We start from the raw sequence: 23,746 nt of genomic DNA on the forward strand, positions 1-23,746 counted from the left end.
TGTTTCTCTTGTTTGTCAACCATGAACTCCACCATGATACAATCTAAAGGCCTCTAGTCTTCCTCTAGCAGCTGCTGAGGCAAACTGACTGTGTGGGTTTTCTTCATGAACTGGGCCGTGATGAAAGGGACGGCGGGGACACCGCTGCAAAGCTGAAACCTCACCGGCCCGGACAGGTGGACAGATTGACAAGTGACTTTTTTTTGCTCGGTCGATGCGCGCGCACGGAGCTCTGTGGCGCGCGAGACGGAGATCGATAAGTGTTAACACAACGCGAAGAGACAGAAATGACATGCTGCTGTGGAGATACGATCAACAACAGACGTTTAGTTTAATAAAAGAACAAAGACGTGCGATAGAGAACATGTCAGGGGGCGGGCCAATCTTTTTAATGTCATGCGATCTACCAACACTGCACTGGCAGGTCGCGATCGACGTGTTGAGACCCTGATCTACAGGAAGTAAAAGTCGTAACAAGGTTTCCGTAGGTGAACCTGCGGAAGGATCATTACCGATGAACAGACCGTCTGCATGAGAGCGGACAGAGTTCAGATTGAAGTGGTGTATTGGAAGCTCATTTTGCAAGTGACTTTTTTTTCGTCCCGACGACCAACAACAGACGGATTGGAAGCTCATTCTGCGCATGCGTTAAATGCGTTTTAAAAAAAAACTAGTTAAACCTGAAATTGACTTAACTGAGTTAACGCGTTATTTTTCACAGCACTAATATATATATATATAAATGTATTTATAAATTGTATATTTTTATAGATATGTATGTTTATATAATATATATTTATATATATTTAGATTTATTTAAGTATGTATATTTATATTTGTATATGTTTATGCATTTATATATTTATATATATTTAATTTTATTTATTTATATATTTATTTTTCTTATCCTTAGCGCCCTCTAAAGCATAGATTTATATATATAAATATTAATTTATATATAGATATATGTTTATATAGATTTATATATATATGTTTATATATTTAGATTCATTTAATCATAAATATCTATGTATTTATTTATTTAGATTTATTCATATTTATATATTTTTCTTATCGGTAGAGCCCTCTAAAGCAGGCATATATATATGTGTGTGATTATATATCTTTATTTGTACTTATTTATATATAGATATATGTTTGTATATATATATATTTATATATTTCGATTTATTTAAGTATATATTGTTATATATTTATATTTAATTTTACTTATTTATTTATTTTTCTTATCGGTAGCGCCCTCTAAAGCATACATTTATATATGAATATATATATAATTATTTATATATAGATATATGTTTATATATGCATATTTATGTATATATATATAAGTACATATATTCATATATTTTTGTATTTATATTTTTATTTATATATTTTTCTTATCGGTAGCGCCCTCTAAAGCATACATATATATATATCTGAATATATTTATTTATATTAATTTATTTATATATAGATATATGTTCATAGATATATTTATATATATATAGATTCATTTTAATATGTATATATTTAAATGTATTTAGATATATATATTAAAATGTATTTATATATTTTTATTTATATATATATATCCCCCCTCCCCTCAGGCTAAGAGTCTGGGTGTCGTCCTCGACAGCACACTATTATTCCACACTCACATCAATAACACCATCCGGTCTGCCTACTTCCACCTCCGAAATATCAACTGCCTCCGCCCTTCACTCACACCCAACAGCGCCGCAATCCTGTTCCACTGTCTTGTCACCTCCTCTTGGATTATTGCAATTCCCTCCTCTTTGGTCTCCCCCACAAACTCTCAGGTCTGCCTCCTCCATCAACCTGACTGTCCCCCCAGCTCGTCTGTCCACCATGGGGTCAAGAGCCTTTAGCCGCTCTGCCCCTCGCCTCTGGAACTCCCTCAGCCCTGACATCAGAAACATTGACTCAATCTTGGTATTCAAAACCCACCTTTTGAGGTGGGCCTATGCTGACTTGTTCCCCGTCTTGGTTGCTCTGCTGCAGACTGTTCAATTCAATTCAATTCAGTTTATTTGTATAGCCCAATTTCACAAATTACAAATTTGTCTCGGAGTGCTTTACAATCTGTACACATAGACATCCCTGCCCCAAAACCTCACATCGGACCAGGAAAAACTCCCAAATAACCCTTCAGGGGGAAAAAAAGGGAAGAAACCTTCAGGAGAGCAACAGAGGAGGATCCCTCTCCAGGATGGACAGAACAATAGATGTCATGTGTACAGAAGGACAGATTTAGAGTTAAATACATTCAATGAATATGACAGAGTGTATGAATAGTTCATAGTAGGCTGTGACAGGTTCGTGGCCGTCACCGGTAGGTTTTCCCCCCCCTAAGCCCCAAGGAATGCGCAACCAGAGGGAACGTTGGTAACGTGGTTTATTTGAGCGCTCTGACCGCCGACTGTGTCTCTGCTCATGGCTCCCCTCTTCCTCCTGTCCAGCTCCTTTATGGGGACAGCCTCGCAGATACACCAACCCAGATTGTCATCAGCTGGTCTGATGACAATCAGACACCGTTCCCTGAACCACACCCCCGCTCCACCCACTCTGCAGCCGAGCTTAAACACCCCCCGCTGCCACATACCTCCACCGCCCGACTTAGGCCGGGCCAACATCCGGCCTAACCTACTCCCCCTCCCCCCCATGAGAGCGGGAGAGGAAGTCGGCCACGACCATCTGCGTCCCCGGCCTATGGATCACCTTGAAATTGAAAGGCTGTAAAGCCAGATACCACCGAGTGATTCGGGCGTTGGTATCTTTCATGCGGTGGAGCCATTGGAGCGGGCGTGGTCCGACCAGAGGGTGAATGAGCGTCCCAGGAGGTAGTAGCGCAGGGAGTCGACCGCCCACCGGATGGCGAGGCACTCCTTCTCCACCGTGCTGTACCTGCCCTCCCTCTCCGACAGCTTGCGGCTGATGTACAGCACGGTCAAACCCCTCTACCTGCTGGGACAAAACGGCCCCCAGCCCTCTGTTCGACGCATCAGTCTGCAGAGTAAAAGGGAGAGAGAAGTTAGGTGTGTGGAGGAGTGGTTCCCCACAGAGAGCTTGCTTTACCTCCTCAAACGCCAACTGGCACCGCTCCGTCCACTGGACCGGATCTGAGGCCCCTTTCCGGGTCAGGTCAGTCATGGGGCTGGTCAGCTCCGCAAAGTTCGGGATGAACTGCCTGTAATAGCCCGCCAGCCCCAAAAACTGCCTCACCTCTTTTTTCGTCTTGGGCCGCGGGCAGGCTGCGATGGCGGCGGTCTTGTCCACCTGAGGCCGCACCTGCCCGGCGCCCAAGTGGTACCCCAGATACCGTACCTCCCTCCGTCCAACTGCACACTTCCCCGGGTTGGCCGTAAGCCCCGCCTGCCTCAGGGACTCCAGCACCGCCCACCCGCTGCACATGCTCCGCCTAGGTGGTGCTGTATGATCACATCATCCAGGTAGGCGGCAGCATATGCAGCGTGCGGACGCAGCACCCGGTCCATGAGGCGTTGAAAGGTGGCTGGGGCCCCGAACAACCCAAAAGGAAGCGTGGTGAATTGGTATAACCCAAACGGAGTGGAGAAGGCCGTTTTTTCCTTAGACTCTGGCGACAGAGGAATCTGCCAGTAGCCCTTGGTTAAATCCAGTGTCGTAAAGAAACACGCAGTGCCCAGTCGGTCCAGGAGCTTGTCGACCCGGGCATTGGGTAAGCATCGAACCGTGACACATCGTTCACCCTGCGATAGTCCACGCAGAACCGAATAGACCCATCCTTCTTGACCACAAGAACAATGGGACTACACCAGGCACTGTGGGACTCTTCTATTACCCCCATCTCCAGCATTGCAGCCAATTCCCGCTGAACCACCTTTCTCTTGTGTTCAGGTAACCTGTAGGGTCGTAAACGCACCGTCACGCCCGGAGGAGTCTCAATCTGGTGCTCTATGAGGTTTGTGCGTCCTGGAAGGAGAGAGAACACATCAGCAAACTGCTTTTGCAACCGGGCAATGTCTGTTTTCTGGGTCCCGGAGAGACGGTCTTCACAAAGGAGCGAGGCCGGATTGGTGGATTTTGGGACCTCAGGCCCCAGCTCCTCTCTCTCAGATACCGAGGACACCAGAGAAACAGACTCCGCCTCCCTCCATGCTTTTAGGAGGTTGAGGTGGTAAGTCTGTGTAGCTCCGCCCCTATCAGAACGCACCACCTCATAGTCGACATCCCCCACTCGCCGTGTGACCACAAAGGGCCCTTGCCACTTGGCGAGGAGTTTAGAGCTGGAAGAAGGAAGCAATACAAGTACCTTCTCTCCCGGTGTGAATTGTCTCAGCCTGGCACCTCTGTTGTACAGCCGCTGCTGACGCTCCTGGGCCTGGAGCAAATTCTCACGTGACAGCTGACCCAGTGTGTGGAGCTTTGCTCGCAGGTCCAGGACGTGTTGGATCTCGTTTTTACTGGTGCTCGGCCCCTCCCAGTTTTCTTTAATGAGGTCGAGCACCCCCCGTGGAGTCCTGCCGAACAAAAGTTCAAAGGGCGAAAATCCCGTGGAGGCCTGGGGAACCTCCCGTACTGCAAACAACAGAGCGTCAAGCCATTTATCCCAATTACGTTCATCGTCATTAATAAATTTACGGATCATGGACTTCAAAGTCTTATTCAGACGCTCCACCAGACCGTCGGTCTGTGGGTGGTACACACTGGTCCGAATAGACTTGATGCCCAGTAACCCGTAAAGTTCTCTCAGTGTTCTTGACATGAACTGGGTGCCCTGGTCAGTCAGAATCTCTTTGGGCTTCCGACTCGGAGATGACCTGAAACAGCGCCTGCGCGACACTCTTTGCAGAAATGTTGCGCAAGGCACCGCCTCGGTATCGTGTTGCGTAATCCACGAAGACTAACACAAAGCGATATCCGCGTGCACTCCGGTGAAATGGCCCGATGAGGTCCATAGCGATTCGCTCAAATGGAACCTCCATTAATGGCAGAGGGCGCAAAGGTGCCCTCGGAATGGCCGGGGGGGTTTACCAATTGACACTCCGGGCAGGACGCACACCAACGGCGCACATCCGCCCGGATGCCCGGCCAATAGAATCGGGTCATTATCCGGTCCAGAGTTTTATCATACCCCATGTGACCAGCCATCGGGTTATAGTGAGCCGCCTGGAAAACCATTTCCCGGCGGCTCTTCGGCACCAGCAACTGGGTGCTTTCCTGCCCTGTGTGAGTGTCACGGCTCACTCTGTACAGCCTGTCCCTGATCAATGTGAAGTGCGGATATGTCTGCGCTGCGTCAGGGCGCACCAGCTGACCATCAATTCGTATCACTTGGTCAAAGGCTGAGCGTGAGTATCGTCCGAGACTGCTCGAGTGGAAAATCTTCCATGGAGTGAAACTCGGGAGCCGGAGGAGTCGCCATAGGAGGCTCCACCGGTTCCCCCTCCCCGTCTGCAGTGTCGGACAACCTCGCGTCACCGCTGAGCACGGCGCACACACCGCATGACCCTGTCTGCCGTGAACGCACCCCCGCAGCCTTCCCCATTAACTTATCAAAGCCCGGCCAATCGGTTCCCAAGATTAAGGGGTGCGTAAGGCGGGAGCTAACCGCGACCTTCACGTTATGCTTTTTACCCCCATGTCTAATTTCCACTGACACTATGGGATACTCGTGAATGTCCCCATGCACACACCTTATCTTCACCCACAATGCCTCCACCAATGCCCCTGGTCGAACCAGGCTCTGGTGGATCATAGACTGTGTACAGCCGGAATCCACCATTGCCTGATGTATACCCCCCTGGATTCTTACCGGTACACGGTATGTCGCTCCCGGACCTGGGGAGGGCGTTGGAGAGCCGGCAACCCGGATCACCTGGCCCACCTCCATCAGCGGACACTCCCGCCGGATGTGTCCGGGCTGCCTGCACCTCCAACACTCCTGCCCTGGCGTTTGAGGGACTACCTGTGGGTTGGGAAGGGTGCCGTTGTTTACTGGGGCCGGTATGGGTCGCGTCAGGGTCTGCATCGGCTTGGCCGGAGCCAGTGCGCCGTCGCTGTCTGCCTGGCCGCGGGTGCACCGCCAGGTGGTCCTCCGCCAGCGTGGGCGGCCTCCAGTGATGTTGGGCGGTGGCAGCAGACCCACGTCGACGTTTCCGCGGCAACCCTCCAACAAACTGCTCCAGGATCGCCCGTTCTGCCACCGCCTGCGCCTCTTGTGCTCCCGGGCTGCAGCCACCTCGTCATGCGTCCCTCAGCCGTTGCGCGTATGCGAATGGCGGTCATCGGGCCCCATCGTCTCGCGGAACCGCCGCCGGTGATCCTCGAGTCAGCCCCAGCCGATCTATCACCGCCTTCCGCACGTCCGTGTAACTGTGGCGTGATGCTGGGGGAAGGCCCAGGGCCGCAGTCTGCGCCTCCCCGGTGAGCAGGGGCAGGAGGCGCACCGCCCACTCCCGCTGGCCAGCCGCATGCCTCCGCCACCGTCTCGAACGTCTCCAAAATGACTGTGCGTCCTCCGCCGTCATTTTCTTAAGCTCCACCCCCGCCCAGGGGGAAGGGATAGGTGTAGCCGCCGCGGTCTGGGCGGCGAGCAGTTCCAGGGCCCGAGTCTGCTCCTCTGCCTGGACCAGGAGCCTCTCCAGTATCTGCCGGTCTGCCTCCGCCCGGTCCTTCATCGTTGCTGCCATCTGACACAGCATCTGCCCCAGCAACATCACGTGCTGGGTTGGCAGATCTGGGTCTTGTTCGACGCTCTCCATTTGAGGCGAGAAAAAAAATCTATTTTTCCAAAAAAAAAAATTTTTTTAAAGGGGTCCCACGTTTGGCTCCAGTGTGACAGGTTCGTGGCCGTCACCGGTAGGTTTTCCCCCCCCTAAGCCCCAAGGAATGCGCAACCAGAGGGAACGTTGGTAACGTGGTTTATTTGAGCGCTCTGACCGCCGACTGTGTCTCTGCTCATGGCTCCCCTCTTCCTCCTGTCCAGCTCCTTTATGGGGACAGCCTCGCAGATACACCAACCCAGATTGTCATCAGCTGGTCTGATGACAATCAGACACCGTTCCCTGAACCACACCCCCGCTCCACCCACTCTGCAGCCGAGCTTAAACACCCCCCGCTGCCACATAGGCATATTCCACGATGGAGACCTCCACGATCCATCAGGCAGATGGCGGTGGGGAGGAGGAGTGGGCGGAGTCTCAACAGTGGGCGGAGTCTCAACAGGACAGTGGCGTAGTCAGGAGCAGGAATTCCACGACCCAGACCTCGATGATCCATCAGGCAGATATGATCTATGTCGTCTCATAGGGTCCGATGACCCCATGAGACGTGAAGTCTATAGGACTCCCGCGAGAAAGCAGAGATAGTAACGTGTGATTGAGAGATGAACATTCATCCTTAAGGAGAGAAAAAGAGGAGATAGGTACTCAGTGCATCCTAAAACGTCCTCCGGCAGCTATAAGCCTATAGCAGCATATCAAGGGGCTGGACCAGGGCAAACCTGATTCAGCCCTAACTATAAGCTCTGTCAAAGAGGAAGGTCTTAAGTCTACTCTTAAACGAGGTGACTGTGTCTGCCTCCCGGACTGAAATTGGAAGCTGGTTCCATAAAAGAGGAGCTTGATAACTAAAGGCTCTGGCTCCCATTCTACTTTTTAAGACTCTAGGAACTACAAGTAGTCCCGCATTTAGTGAGCGTAGCTCTCTAGTGGGGCAATATGGTACTACAAGTTCTGCTTTCTAACTGTTCTGCTTTTTTAATTGTGTCCATCAATTGAACTGTTTTTAATGTGTTGTACGGCGACCTTGAGTGCCTTGAAAGGCGCCTTATAAAATAAATGTCTTGTTATTATTATTATTATATGTATTTATTTATATAGGTATATGTTTAAATGCTGCTTTCAGTTTCAAAACCCTTCTATGAACCCTGAACTCTCTGGTCGGCACCAAACCGACCCGCTCACCTGTAAACATGCTCAACTGTTGCCAGGGAACCAAACGCTCTCCCGGATCACAGCCGCAGTACTTCTGCAGACTCTTATTAGAAAAGTATTTGTGATAAGTCAAAAAACAAATGTGATCCCAGTGGATCTATAGCAGCTGTATCTTCCTACAGGGGGGCTGGCGGAGAGCGAAAACAGAGCTAAAGAGAAGACACGCTTCACTCGATTCCTCAGGTGGAGACACACCTGACTCCAGAGGAACGCCTCCATGCCCTGTGTGTCTGCGGGAGGCCGCTGGCTCCACGGCTGGACCAACCTGTTGATGCAGCTTCAAGTCAATGATCCATTTGTCAGCTCATTGCAGTAAAGGGGATGTACTCACACTCACGTACATAAAGACTTTACACCGCTGTGGGGAGTAAAAGGCTGTTTATGTTTTTTATGATCATTTAAATGCTGAGCCGTGGTGTATCTTGTGATTGTCTGCCAGCTGCTCTTATAAACGACAGAGGAACTGACCGGAGGAAAGGAAATGCTGAGTCTGTTCCTGGGATGTTTGAGGGGAACACACACACACACACTCTCTCTGGATTAAATGCTCACCCCAACCCACCCACACACACAACAACCAAACAGAGAGGCAACCTTTTAGGATGAAGAAGTAGAACATGCCAGGTTATATTTCGGACATTACTCCAGCTGGTCCTCAGCCCTGTGTCCCCTCAGAGATATTTAGAGTTTGAGCTGTATTTGTTCAGTGAGTGATTATTAACTTGAAAGCTGCACACTTGAATTTGTTGGAGGCATTGTAGGAGCATTTCAGACTTTACAGTAATTTCCCTTCTTGTAAAAATTGTGTTATTGTAATGCCTATGCAGGTGTACAATCTGCATCATGAATATGAATTAAAGAAGAAATCCCACAAACGGATTGAATATTAAAGTGTTCTTGCTCTTTGTGCCTCAGCCATGTGATGCAGGACATTCCCACCACGTGTTGCACTTAAGTTCATAGCCAGCTTCATTTACTGAGTTTAGAAATACTTAAAAAATACATAAAAATATAAAAAGGTCAGTAAAAATAAACACACATTAGGTGAATTTTAAAAAAAGGCAAAAATATCCACTGCCCCAAGAAATGATGTGTGAATTAATAATATATTGCAATTGAATTCAAGAACATTATTCCAGAGAATATATGAAATCAATCTCCTTGAGAAACCTCGGATTTAAACGTGTATTTATTAAGTGACTTTTATTTTTGAAAGGACCCGTTAGGTCACCCTCCGTGTCTCGACACTTGAGCGGAGCTCCGTGGGCCGCCCCGCCCCCCTCGCCCCAGCCCCGCCCCGCCCCGCGCAGTAAGCATGTGACCTGAGCTGCGGACTGGTCGCGGGGCGCGCGGGACACCTCACCGGAGACTGAACATGTCGGGCGGCTCGGACCGAGGCGGCGGGTACCGGAGGAAGGTCTCCACGGAGCGGCCGGCGGCGGAGAAGCCAAGAGGTAATATATATATATATATATATATATATATATATATATATATATATATATATATATATATATATATATATATATATACTTCAATAGGACAGCATTGTCTCAATAGACCACGTTATAAAAGTCGTTATGAAGTATATTAATATAAAATATTGTAATGTTAAATATATATTAAAACAAATGATCTGTGATGCCTTGTTTATGTTGTTGTAAAAAGTGATGTAGATTGATAAATGATCAATATATGGGATATATATGGAAAACTAATGGACCAAATTATTATTTTTATTCTTATTCTTATTATATATTATACATAAATTAAAACATAATAATATCTTAAAGATGCCCTCCAGACATGTTTTAAGACAAATACATACTAGACTTTATACACATATAATGAGGCTAAATTACCCTGTTATATAAATCTCAAAAAGTCATTAAAAAATCCAGAGTTCATGAATATTTTAATATCTGTTTGGGTTTTGTGTCGAGGCTTCACGGTACCACAGCGGCTCACGGGACCCAACCATAGATATCTAGAGAATATCTAAATGACATCATCATTGATGGTGACCCCATGTGGACATGTCCGCTGTGAGGTCGTCATAGTTACCAGCAGAGCGCTCTCCTGTGTTGACAGTGCGCGGCTTCACCAGAGCGTCTTCACGTCAGAGGGGAACCGTGTCCACCAGCGAGGAGCCGCTCCCCTCGGGTAACTCTGGTCCAGAGGACGTCCGTATTAATGTCTGTTATTCCACTTCGCCGGACGGAGGAAATGATGTGAGGAGGCAGACTGGGAACCGCTCTGTCATCATAACCAGGCTGCTCTATGTCATCATAACTGCTCTATGTCATCATAACCGGGATGCTCTATGTCATCATAACTGCTCTATGTCATCATAACCGGGGCGCTCTATGTCATAATAACTGCTCTATGTCATCATAATCGGGCTGCTCTATGTCATCATAACTGCTCTATGTCATCATAATCGGGCTGCTCTATGTCATCATAACTGCTCTATTTCATCATAACCGGGCTGCTCTATGTCATCATAACTGCTCTTTGTCATCATAACCAGGCCGCTCTATGTCATAACTGCTCTATGTCATCATAACTGCTCTATGTCATCATAACCAGGCCGCTCTATGTCATCATAACTGCTCTATGTCATCATAACCAGGTCGCTCTATGTCATCATAACTGCTCTATGTCATCATAACCAGGCCGCTCTATGTCATCATAACTGCTCTATGTCATCATAATGGCTCTATGTCATCATAACCAGGTCGCTCTATGTCATCATAACTGCTCTATGTCATCATAACCAGGCCGCTCTATGACATCATAACTGCTCTTTGTCATCATAACTGCTCTTTGCTCCCTGGTATAACCCTCAGACCCGCAAACTGAAGCAAACGTCACGAAAGCTTGAACGCATATGGCGTTCAACTAATCTCGAAGAATCCCGCTTAGTTTGGCGAGATAGTCTTAAAACATATAAGAAGGCCCTCCGTAATGCCAGAGCAGCCTATTACTCATCAGTAATAGAAAAAAATAAGAACAACCCCAGGTTTCTCTTCAGCATTGTAGCCAGGCTGACAGAGAGTCACAGCTCTGTGGAGCCGAGCATTCCTATAAACCTCAGTGGTAATGACTTTATGAACTTCTTTAATGAAAAGATTTTAACTATTAGGGACAAGATTAATATTCTCTTGCCCATAACCAGTGCCAATCTGTCCTCAAGTGGAATGGCCTTGGAAACCGCTGTATGCCCTGGTGTATATTTTGAGGGCTTTTCTCCCATCAACCGTGACCAATTATTTTCAACGGTTTCTACTTCGAACACGTCTACCTGTCTCTTGGACCCCATCCCGACGAGGCTGCTTAAAGACGTTTTGCCTTTAATTGGCGGCTCTCTATTAGATATTATCAATGTGTCTCTGCTAACAGGCCACGTACCACACTCCTTCAAAGTGGCTGTTATTAAACCTCTCCTGAAGAAGCCCACTCTGGATCCAGAGGTGTTGGCTAACTACAGACCGATCTCTAACCTCCCCTTCCTCTCCAAGATCCTTGAGAAAGTGGTCGCAAATCAGTTGTGCGACTTTCTACATCATAATAGTTTATTTGAGAAGTTTCAGTCAGGATTTAGAAAACACCGCAGCACCGAGTCAGCACTGGTGAAAATTACAAATGACCTCTTAATGGCAGCAGATAAAGGACTCCTCTCTGTCCTGGTCTTGTTAGACCTTAGTCCTGATAGAGGACTCCTCTCTGTACTGGTCTTGTTAGACCTTAGTGCTGATAGAGGACTCCTCTCTGTCCTGGTCTTGTTAGACCTTAGTGCTGATAGAGGACTCCTCTCTGTACTGGTCTTGTTAGACCTTAGTGCTGATAGAGGACTCCTCTCTGTCCTGGTCTTGTTAGACCTTAGTGCTGATAGAGGACTCCTCTCTGTACTGGTCTTGTTAGACCTTAGTGCTGATAGAGGACTCCTCTCTGTCCTGGTCTTGTTAGACCTTAGTCCTGATAGAGGACTCCTCTCTGTCCTGGTCTTGTTAGACCTTAGTGCTGATAGAGGACTCCTCTCTGTCCTGGTCTTGTTAGACCTTAGACCTGATAGAGGACTCATCTCTGTCCTGGTCTTGTTAGACCTTAGTGCTGCATTCGACACCATTGACCATGACATCCTGTTACAGAGACTGGAGCAGTCGATTGGCATTTCAGGCACCGCACTAATTTGGTTTAAATCCTATTTATCAGATCGATCTCAGTTTGTATTTGTAAACGATGACGCCTCGATAACCACCAACGTTAATCACGGAGTTCCACAAGGTTCTGTGCTTGGACCAATTTTATTTACTTTATACATGCTTCCTTTGGGCAATATTATCAGGAAACATTCCATAAACTTTCATTGTTATGCAGATGATACTTAACTATATCTATCGATAAAACCAGAGGAGAGCAACCAACTCGGTAAAATTCAAGCATGTCTTAAAGACATAAAAACATGGATGACCTGCAACTTCTTGATGTTAAACTCAGACAAAACCGAAGTAATTTTAATCGGCCCTGAGCACCTCAGAGATCAATTATCTGGTGATGTGGATTCTGTAGACGGCATTGCCCTGGCATCCAACACCACTGTAAAGAATCTTGGCGTTATCTTTGATCGGGACTTGTCCTTTAACTCCCACGTAAAGCAAATCTCAAGGACTGCATTCTTTCATCTACGTAATATTTCAAAAATCAGGCACATCTTGTCTCAAAAAGATGCAGAAAAATTGGTTCACGCGTTCGTTACTTCAAGACTGGATTACTGCAACTCCTTATTATCAGGCTGCTCTAATAAATCTCTTAGGTCCCTCCAGTTGATCCAGAATGCTGCAGCTCGTGTTCTCACTAAAACTAAGAAAAGAGATCACATCACTCCTGCACTAGCTGCTCTGCACTGGCTCCCAGTAAAATCAAGAATCACTTTTAAAATTCTTCTCTTAACGTACAAAGCCTTGATTGGTGATGCTCCATCATATCTTAAGGAGCTTGTAGTACCATATTGCCCCACTAGAGAGCTACGCTCACTAAATGCGGGACTACTTGTAGTTCCTAGAGTCTTAAAAAGTAGAATGGGAGCCAGAGCCTTTAGTTATCAAGCTCCTCTTTTATGGAACCAGCTTCCACCTTCAGTCCGGGAGGCAGACACAGTCACCTCGTTTAAGAGTAGACTGAAGACCTTCCTCTTTGACAGAGCTTATAGTTAGAATAGAATATATACACTTTTATTAATCCCCAAGGGGAAATTAGTTCTCTGCATTTAACCCATCCTTAGTTATTAAGGAGCAGTGGGCTGCGGTGAAGCGCCCGGGAAGCAACTGGGGGTTCAGTGCCTTGCTCAAGGACACTTCGACTTGCAACTAATGGGGAGAGCGGGGATCGAACCCACAACCCTGCGGTTGCAGGACGGCCCTCTTACCCCACTGAGCTAAAGCCGCCCCCAGGTTCACCTGGTCCAGCCCCTTGATATGCTGCTATAGGCTTATAGCTGCCGGGGGACGTTTAGGATGCACTGAGTACCTATCTCCTCTTTTTTCTCTCCTTAAGGATGAATTTTCATCTCTCAATCACACGTTACTAACTCTGCTTTCTCCCCGGAGTCCTTGTGACTTCACGTCTCATGGGGTCATCGGGCCCTATGAGACGGCATAGATCCTATCTGCCTGATGGATCATCGAGGTCTGGGTCGTGGAATTCCTGCTCATGACTACGCCACTGTCCTGTTGAGACTCCGCCCACTGTTGAGACTCCGCCCACTCCTCCTCCCCACCGCCATCTGCCTGATGGATCGTGGAGGTCTCCATCGTGGAATATGCCTACTATGAACTATTCATACACTCTGTCACATTCATTGAATGTATTTAAACTCTAAATCTGTCCTTCTGGTCACATGACATCTATTGTTCTGTCCATCCTGGAGAGGGATCCTCCTCTGTTGCTCTCCTGAAGGTTTCTTCCCTTTTTTCCCCCTGAAGGGTTGTTTGGGAGTTTTTCCTGGTCCGATGTGAGGTTTTGGGGCAGGGATGTCTATGTGTACAGATTGTAAAGCACTCCGAGACAAATTTGTAATTTGTGAAATTGGGCTATACAAATAAACTGAATTGAATTGAATTGAATAACTGCTCTTTGTCATCATAACCAGGCCGCTCTATGTCATCATAACCAGGCTGCTCTATGTCATCATAACTGCTCTTTGTCATCATAACCGGGCTGCTCTATGTCATCATAACTGCTCTTTGTCATCATAACCAGGCCGCTCTATGTCATCATAACTGCTCTATGTCATCATAACTGCTCTATGTCATCATAACCAGGCGACTCTATGTCATCATAACTGCTCTATGTCATCATAACCAGGCCGTTCTATGTCATCATAACTGCTCTATGTCATCATAACTGCTCTTTGTCATCATAACCGGGCTTCTCTATGTCATCATAACTGCTCTTTGTCATCATAACTGCTCTTTGTCATCATAACCAGGCCGCTCTATGTCATCATAACCGGGCTTCTCTATGTCATCATAACTGCTCTTTGTCATCATAACCGGGCTGCTCTATGTCATCATAACTGCTCTATGTCATCATAACTGCTCTTTGTAATCATAACTGCTCTATGTCATCATAGCTGCTCTGTCATCATAACCAGGCCGCTCTATGTCATCATAACCAGGCTGCTCTATGTCATCATAACTGCTCTTTGTCATCATAACCGGGCTGCTCTATGTCATCATAACTGCTCTTTGTCATCATAACCAGGCCGCTCTATGTCATCATAACTGCTCTATGTCATCATAACTGCTCTATGTCATCATAACCAGGCGACTCTATGTCATCATAACCAGGCCGCTCTATGTCATCATAACTGCTCTATGTCATCATAACTGCTCTTTGTCATCATAACCGGGCTTCTCTATGTCATCATAACTGCTCTTTGTCATCATAACCGGGCTGCTCTATGTCATCATAACTGCTCTATGTCATCATAACTGCTCTTTGTCATCATAACTGCTCTTTGTCATCATAACCAGGCCGCTCTATGTCATCATAACCGGGCTTCTCTATGTCATCATAACTGCTCTATGTCATCATAGCTGCTCTGTCATCATAACCAGGCCGCTCTATGTCATCATAACTGCTCTATGTCATCATAACTGCTCTATGTCATCATAACCTTGCTGCTCTATGTCATCATAACTGCTCTATGTCATCATAACCTTGCCGCTCTATGTCATCATAACCTTGCTGCTCTATGTCATCATAACATTGCCGCTCTATGTGCTGGTTTGGTCTCTGTTTGCTGTGTCAGGGTTCAGAAAGCGTAGCTCGTGTTTCTGATGTCGTGGCTGAATATTTAGCTGATTTTGACCTTGGGAATGACCTTTGACCCTCTGACCCTCTACACGGGATCATGCTTTGGGGCGGGACCTTCCTGTTATTTGGAGGAAAAGAAATCCCTCGTCAAACATTTCTTTTCGTTGCACCGTCCACCTCGAGGAGTCATCACATGACCCTCAGGGGGAAGTCACGAGGCGACGTAAACCTCTGGAGTCACTGATTAATCGGTGAGATGTCTCCGACCCCCAGGTGGAGGTGTCACACACAAACCTCCGTCTCACGATGTGGGGCAACTCAACTCCTCTGGAAGCAATGTCCTCCTTCCTGTCTTTCTGAAGGTCCACTGGATCTGGGGGATGCAGGACCACGAGATCCAGTCAGAGCTCGACAGACACGAGGACATCTCCTCATGATGGTGTTCATGTTTCCACCAGAGCAGCAGGAACCGCTCCTCTGTGATGTCACTGGGTCACATGAGGGCGTCATGTGACCCAGTGACATCACAGAGGAGCGTGTCCTGAGGTCGGGGTGCGTTTCATTCGGTCGCCCACCTCTGACCTTTAGTCCCGTGTCAGCTGCCAGAGGCTGAACACACGGGGCTTCCACCGCCCACCGGTCACATCCTGGTGCTGTTGACCTTTTATGAAGGAATATAGGCTCCGCCCACTGCTGGACCCAGCTGGTCAGCGTCTCCTCACTCTGTCTCCTCACTCAGTCTCCTCACTCAGTCTCCTTACTCTGGTCTCCTTACTCTGGTCTCCTCACTCTGTCTCCTCACTCTGTCTCCTCACTCTGTCTCCTCACTCTGGTCTCCTCACTCTGGTCTCCTCACTCTGGTCTCCTCACTCTGTCTCCTCACTCTGTCTCCTCACTCTGGTCTCCTCACTCTGGTCTCCTCACTCTGTCTCCTCACTCTGTCTCCTCACTCTGTCTCCTCACTCTGTCTCCTTACTCTTTCTCCTCACTCTGTCTCCTCACTCTGTCTCCTCACTCTGTCTCCTCACTCTGTCTCCTCACTCTGTCTCCTCACTCTGTCTCCTCACTCTGTCTCCTCACTCTGTCTCCTCACTCTTCTCCTCACTCTGTCTCCTCACTCTGGTCTCCTCCTCCTTGCTGACGGTGCTCCTCCTCCGTGTCTCCAGCTCTGCCGTTGCTGCTGCATGTGGTCAGAGGTCCGGAGCGACTTCCTGCACACGAGGAGCTGCAGGAAGTCCTGAGGGGGAAACTACGCCTCCTGCAAGCCGACAGCAGCGAGGTCAACGCTCTGTTCACGGTACACACACACACACACACACACATTGTAAGCAGTACTAAAGTCCACTTCCTCCATGAATTCTGAATGATTCCAGTTGTAAAAGTTTTCTGTCTGCATGGTTTGCTGTTCATAGTTCTAGTGTGAAGAAAATAGTTATGCTAAGTTAAAAAAATACATATAAATATATATTTATATAGATATATCTAAATCTATATTTCTTCTTTATTTTGTTTTCTGAACATTGAGATGCTTTTTTTCTTAATGCAAATGATTTAATCGAAGTTAACAACAACTACTAACCTGTAACTTATAAAAGGATATATATGTGTCTATATATAAATATATATATATATATATATATATAAGGATATATCTATAAAAGGATATATATATATAGTTATGTTAAGGTTAAAAAGATACTTATATATATACTACATATAGTAGTTGTTGCCAACTTGATTCATTCAGTCAAAAGTATCTCAATATATAAATATATAAATATATATATATATATATATATTAGTGCTGTGAAAAATAACGCGTTAACTCAGTTAATTCAATTACAGGTTTAACTAGTTTTTTTTTTTAACGCATTTAACGCATGCGCAGAATGAGCTTCCAATCCGTCTGTTGTTGGTCGTCGGGGCGAAAAAAAGTCACTTGCAGAATGAGCTTCCAATCCACCACTTCAATCTGAACTCTGTCCGCTCTCATGCAGACGGTCTGTTCATCGGTAATGATCCTTCCGCAGGTTCACCTCCGGAAACCTTGTGACGACTTTTACTTCCTGTAGATCAGGGTCTCAACACGTCGATCGCGACCTGCCAGTCGATCGCGGCGTAGTGTCGGTAGATCGCATGACATTAAAAAGATTGGCCCGCCCCTGACATGTTCTCTAGAGCACGTCTTTGTTCTTTATTAAACTAAACGTCTGTTGTTGATCGTATCTCCACAGCAGCATGTCATTTCTGTCTCTTCGCGTTGCGTTAACACTTATCGATCTCCGTCTGGCGCGCCACAGAGCTCCGTGCGCGCGCATCGGGACCGAGCAAAAAAAGTCACTTGTCAATCTGTCCACCTGTCCGGGCCGGTGAGGTTTCAGCTTTGCAGCGGTGTCCCCGCCGTCCCTTTCATCACGGCCCAGTTCATGAAGAAAACCCACACAGTCAGTTTGCCTCAGCAGCTGCTAGAGGAAGACTAGAGGCCTTTAGATTGTATCATGGTGGAGTTAATGGTTGACAAACAAGAGAAACATGTTCTGTTTAACCCTCCTGTTACCTTTACATTTACTAACATATTTTACCCTCGGGGTCAATTTGACCCCAGCAATTAAAACCTCCAGAAAATTATTAGAATTAATATTGCTTCCCAAGTTTAAGTGTGAGGTACTTTATGTTTGTTTGTTGACTACCTAAATAGCCCTTTAAATAAATAAAAAAGTTGATATTTCTTATATGTTTGACACTGAAAAACAGCCTGGGGTCAAATTGACCCCAAAGAACACCGACATTAAACATTGAATGGGGTCAAATTGACCCGAAAGGTAACAGGAGCGTTAAACATTCTGTTTAGGATGAAGATGTATTAATGTTCCATATGGAAGAAAACTGCTAAATAACTACTGAGTTGCAGCACCATTGTATAGAAGAATGTATAAATGTATATATCCGTCTTTTGTCATAAATCTCTATGTTCTCACGAAATATACCGAGAATATCGGTAATATGTGATTAATCATGATTAATCCACAAAAACCTGTGATTAACCCGATTAAAATTATTTAAGCGTTTCACAGCCCTAATATATATATGTTTATGAATATATATATATATATATATATATATATATATATATATATATATATTTATCCTTTGTTTTCTTTCATCATGGAAAAATACACAACGTATTATTTTATGGAAGGATAAATATTGTAAAGCTTCATTTCCTTCAACTCTTTCCTTTCCTCTCCAGGAGCTGTCTACTCATCTCATCTCCATCAACAGTGAAGAGAAGCTCATTTTTGTTACATTCAAAACATTTGAGGAAATATGGAAGTTCACCACATATTACACAATCGGTAGGTTTTGAATGCCGTCGTGGTTTGTCGTCACAGTGGGTCTTCAATATGTACAATGAGGCAACACAAGCAGGAGGAGCCACTCACATGTCCCCCTGCAGGGCTCCTGGGTCACTGCATGGAGACGCTGCTGTGGGACCAGAAGTCGTGGCTCAGCTCTCTGGAGGAGGACGTGGCCATCGAGGTTTCCCTTCAGGAGGACACGCTCCAGCTCATCTACAAGGGCATCCTCATGCAGGAAGGTATGGAGGAGCTGATGATGTTCATCATGAATTATGGATGGGATACAGGTGTGCTCACGCCTTGACACGGACCTGAGGACGACCATCTGGGGCTGCCCCATCATATCAGTCAGGACACATGTAATAAGGGCAGTTTGTCTTTTTTTTGTGCATCATTTATTTAAATTTTCTCTCTCCTTATTAGCATTAGGACAGAAAGCAGTAGTTGAAGGTACTTTAGTACATGTAAATGTACCTCTGCCCATGATTATCTCAAAATAATCTAGTAAATAACTGAAAAATAATAAATAATAGCTCTTTAGAATTTGTGATCCATTCTTTTCAGGTCAGCTGAACATGACTCCTCTGGTCCCTCGTAGACAGGCCATGCTCCCCAGCGTGGTTCGTGGGACCTGCTTTGACCTTAGAAAGAGTAAATGTTTCATTGATGACCCCCTATTCATTTACTATATATTTGCTACTTATATCTGTCTTTTCTTTATTTACATTTTTTTTATTTAATAAAATGTTGTTGTCATTTACTATTTATTATTGTCGCTTTCTTTTTTGTTCAGTGAAACAAAACAAACAAAACGTTTTTAAGTACAAATAAAAAAAGCAACAAAATAAAGTCAAAAGTCAAAAGATTATAATACTAATTCATAAACATTTCCCACACTGTCTTGTGTGTCCCCAGGTTCACTGTTTGCCAGTTGTAGCACCAACCAGATGTTTGACAGCTCCACCTCTGGAGGTGACCTGTACCTGGAGCAGGGAGATGTAGCCCAGTTCGAGCCTCCCTTCCTGGGCTCAGGGTGGACCGTCCTCTGCCTGGCCGACGGAGCCCGAGGCACTGCACCCAAACCGGGTCTGGAGCCGGTGGTCCCCTTTCACCAGTAAGACCCCCCACTCCACAGGACTGGTCTCTGAGACCCCGACAGTAGAAGGCATGAGGCGCTCACATCATCCATCCGTCCACAGGTGGTTTCTCAAATCCTGTGCAGAGAGCATTTTAGTCGGTGATGGGAAACCCTCGAGTGACTTCCCTCTGCAGTTCGGTGAGAGCAGGATTATAAATTATACTATTGAGCATAGTTTCACCCACAAAGAAAGTCTTTGTCTGAATTATTACTTTACATACGTTCCCTTATTCCATCTATTCCCATCTATTGTCCTCCTGTGTGCAGCCAGAGGAAGCTGTGTGGCCACGCTGGAGTACGACGCCGAGGGCCCAGATGAGCTGAGCGTGGCCCCCGGCGATCGCATCATCATCGTGGGACTTCTGGTGTCTTGCTTTGATTGGTTCACAGGGAGGAAGGAGGCCACAGGAGACGTGGGTCTGGTCAAGACAAGCCTGGTGAAACCGTACACTGACATTTATGAGTGAGTGTGCGGCCAATGCAATAGTTTGACAGTATGTGCAGACACTGGGTCTTATTCTACTCGCGTCACCCTTCCAGCTCAGCGGAGGTCTTTCTGGATGGAGAGGATGGGTCGTTCTTCAGTCTGCAGGAGGACAACGTCATAGAGGAAACAAATGCCTTATTGAAGAAGAAGTCCCACAATGATATTGGTCATAACTACAAACTTGGTGAGCCAGAAAGGACTCATAGGTCATAGGTCACTGTAGCACGACTCCCGCCACTACCCGTGAGTTTCCCCCCCCAGCACCAAGGATCAGCCCGGAACCACGAGGTTTGGTTGAAAGACATGATTTATTTGTCAGCCAACAACGCACAAGCAGACCGCACAACCTGCGCCTCTGCTCACTCTCCTGTCCCTCCAGCTCTGCTGCCCTTTTATACAAGCAGCATCGGCTGCTGACTAATTGCCAATCAGTCAGAGCAGCTGACTGATTGGCAACCAGCCAGCAGCCGAGGCCAGATTGGGGACAGCTGCCACAGTCACATTGATGTCTACAGATGTGTGTCATGTGTCCAATAAATCCAACAGCTTATCCAAACTAAATGACTAAATATGTTTTTCTTCTTTTTACATATTCTATCTAGCATGTTCACCATTTTAGTTTAGCACGTTTTATTTATCAATTGCTGATGTTTTTGGGCGTTTTCTCATTCACTTTCTTGCACAATTTCAGATATGATCAGTTACCAAGATGCTGAGGAGGAAGCATCAGGTAAGTATTGACACCCGCGGTACATGACTCCCTTAGCTGTGTTTTATACTCATATGTCATATTTGTGACTCTTTTACAGTCGGCTGTTCAAGCGAAGTTAAACCTCAGCAGACTGACCTGAAGACAAACATTAAGAAGTTTCTCGATCAAGGACGAGACTCATTGCCAGCGTCCGTGGTGACCGTGAACGGGCCTCCAGTGGACTCGGCCACAGAAATCAAAGTCCCGAGTCCTCCCTGTTTCACCGTCCGCCCCGTTGTCGAAGGAGACAACAACACGGACATCTTTGTTCCCCTTCTCTCATTCTTGGATGGACGAGACTACAAAGTGGAGTTTACCGCCCTTTATGGACGGAGTTCTGACCTCCTGGCCTCCTCGACCTTCACCGGTCACTCGGACGAGGCTGAGCTGATCGCCTTCCTGGGCGTTGCCCGGGAAACGGCCAGGAAGAAGCGGCTCCTTTGGTCGCACACTCGCTTGTGCTTCCTGCTGGGTAAGCTCTGTGCCGGGAGGTCAAAGTTCAGCCAGGCCCGGGTGTACTTTGAGGAAGCCCTCGGCGTGCCACGGGAAGGCTTCGCCGACCTCCGGCTGTTGGCCAGCATCTACTCCAACCTGGTCACCATATACCTTTTGCAGAAGAATACAGAAAGCTTCTTTGCTGTGACGGAGCGCCTTGCTGCCTTGCTCTTTGGCATCGGCGACTGTCTGGAATGCTTGGAGGACAACATCGCTCTTAAATACATCCTCAAGAAAGCGGTTCTGTCTCACAACTGGATGGCAGAGGCCCGGGCTTGTTATCTCTTGGCGAAGCACCACTGGGCTCGTGCTCAAGGGGTGCGAGTGGTTCCTTATCTTGAGAGGCTGCTTGTTCTCTGCGCCGAAGCCCAAAGGACATGGGGCAACTCTCCCAGTCACGAATACCTCGCCCTGGGAAGGCTCTACAGCGAACACCGACTGCCCCGCCTCAGCGTCAGTTCAGCCAGGAGAGCTTCTCAGCAGCCCTCTGCCACGCTGACGGACTGCCTGAGCGCCATGCTTCTACTTTTGGACAATGTCAACAGGCCGAATGGGATCGCAGAACAGGAAGCCGGCATCCCACCTCAGGGGGCTCCGTATTTACACCGAGCCCTCTCTTCTAACGCCGTCCAAGGAGGAGGAGGCGATCGGCACCACGTTCTGAGCCACCAGCTTACAGTTTGTCTGAGCCAACTCTTTTGCAAGCACAGAATGGTTGGACACGCCATCGGCCACATGCATACTCTCATCGCCAGGACTCCGCCCTCGGAGAGACCCCCCATCTCAGGCCCAGAGAGGAACGGTACCCTCATCTGGCTCGCCTGGCTGCACATTGACAACAAGCAGCCGGAGGTTGCTTTGGATATCCTGGACGTCGTCCTCGCTTCCATGCCAGAACACTGCACTACCCCGCAGGAAGGTGGGTGGCTTTCTGGGGCTGAATGGTTTTATGTGCGTGTGTGTGTGTGCCAGTTTTATTTACAATAGGTGTCATGTGACCAGATGAACAATAGATGTCATGTGACCAGATGAACAATAGATGTCATGTGACTAGATGAACAATAGATGTCATGTGACCAGATGAACAATAGATGTCATGTGACTAGATGAACAATAGATGTCATGTGACCAGATGAACCATAGATGTCATGTGACCAGATGATCAATAGATGTCATGTGACTAGATGAACAATAGATGTCATGTGACCAGGTGAACAATAGATGTCATGTGACCAGGTGAACAATAGATGTCATGTGACGAGATGAACAATAGATGTCATGTGACCAGATGAACAATAGATGTCATGTGACCAGATGAACAATAGATGTCATGTGACCAGATGAACAATAGATGTCATGTGACCAGATGAACAATAGATGTCATGTGACCAGATGAACAATAGATGTGTGATGGAGAGCTGTAAATCAACAATGTAGAGTGTGTTTATGATTAATTTAATGTTATCTTCTTTGAAAAAAACAGTGCATTGAAAAATAAGGACATTTTTAAGTGACCCCAAACTTTTGAACGGTAGTGTATATAATAATATTTCCAGGAACTAACGTCAGATACTCGACACGTGCAATTGGTTTTTGGACTTCTGTTACAGTTGCCATTTTATAGTTATTCATTGAGAACGTTACTGTATTTGACATACTAAAATACATGTTTTCTTACGGATGGATGGATGGAAGTTAAACATTAAGGTTGTGAGCTAAGTGCTAGTTATAAATGTTAATTCAATAACTTCCTGATTCAAGGTTCAACGTACTATGATGTATACCTCTGGGATTATTTTCATAGGCTGCAGTAGGAATTCTAACAGAAGAAATTGGTCAACTTTTTTAAAGATGTAAACATATGATTTATTGAAATACAACAGTTTGCGTCAGTCGGGAGACAAAAAGTGATTTAAAAGAGAGCTATTTCATAACAGTTGAAGTCAATATGTTTGATATAACACAAAGGGGTGGCCCTCAACATGCGCGGCGTGGCGCTGCGATGCATGGGTGACCTCCGGAGGGCGGCAGAGAGCTACCAGGCTGCGGGGGACATCTGCCAAGAGTATGAGGACCTGCCGAACTGGGCCGTGGCTCAGGCTAACCTGGGTGAGGAAGTCTGTGCAAGGGAGACACCTTGTGTTCATGCACGGGTCCATGTCAAGTCGTTGGTCTATTTACTCAGAATGAAAA

General features: G+C 46.6%; 2 protein-coding genes across 2 annotated transcripts in view; one reads left to right on the forward strand and one right to left on the reverse strand.

The window, feature by feature from the left end:
• Nucleotides 1–3,554: 3,554 nt before the first annotated feature.
• Nucleotides 3,555–4,791, reverse strand: LOC130211877 (uncharacterized). The gene is made up of 2 exons (XM_056442910.1): nucleotides 4,577–4,791; nucleotides 3,555–4,526 (listed from the first exon to the last, which is right to left on the reverse strand). Exons 1-2 carry the CDS (start codon nucleotides 4,633–4,635, stop codon nucleotides 3,656–3,658), a joined length of 930 nt encoding a protein of 309 aa, XP_056298885.1. The 5' UTR covers nucleotides 4,636–4,791; the 3' UTR covers nucleotides 3,555–3,655.
• Nucleotides 4,792–9,378: 4,587 nt separating this feature from the next.
• Nucleotides 9,379–23,746, forward strand: part of LOC130211849 (SH3 domain and tetratricopeptide repeat-containing protein 1) — a 28,096-nt gene continuing 13,728 nt past the window's right edge. The window contains 12 exon segments of the mRNA XM_056442872.1: nucleotides 9,379–9,457; nucleotides 10,095–10,166; nucleotides 16,490–16,620; nucleotides 18,574–18,679; nucleotides 18,781–18,921; nucleotides 19,598–19,796; nucleotides 19,882–19,958; nucleotides 20,088–20,283; nucleotides 20,361–20,491; nucleotides 20,999–21,037; nucleotides 21,117–22,472; nucleotides 23,522–23,662. Of these exon segments, the coding sequence (XP_056298847.1) occupies nucleotides 9,379–9,457; nucleotides 10,095–10,166; nucleotides 16,490–16,620; nucleotides 18,574–18,679; nucleotides 18,781–18,921; nucleotides 19,598–19,796; nucleotides 19,882–19,958; nucleotides 20,088–20,283; nucleotides 20,361–20,491; nucleotides 20,999–21,037; nucleotides 21,117–22,472; nucleotides 23,522–23,662 (2,668 nt within the window).

The sequence above is a fragment of the Pseudoliparis swirei genome, chromosome 21 (assembly GCF_029220125.1).
Source record: "Pseudoliparis swirei isolate HS2019 ecotype Mariana Trench chromosome 21, NWPU_hadal_v1, whole genome shotgun sequence".
NCBI classification, from domain to species: domain Eukaryota; kingdom Metazoa; phylum Chordata; class Actinopteri; order Perciformes; family Liparidae; genus Pseudoliparis; species Pseudoliparis swirei.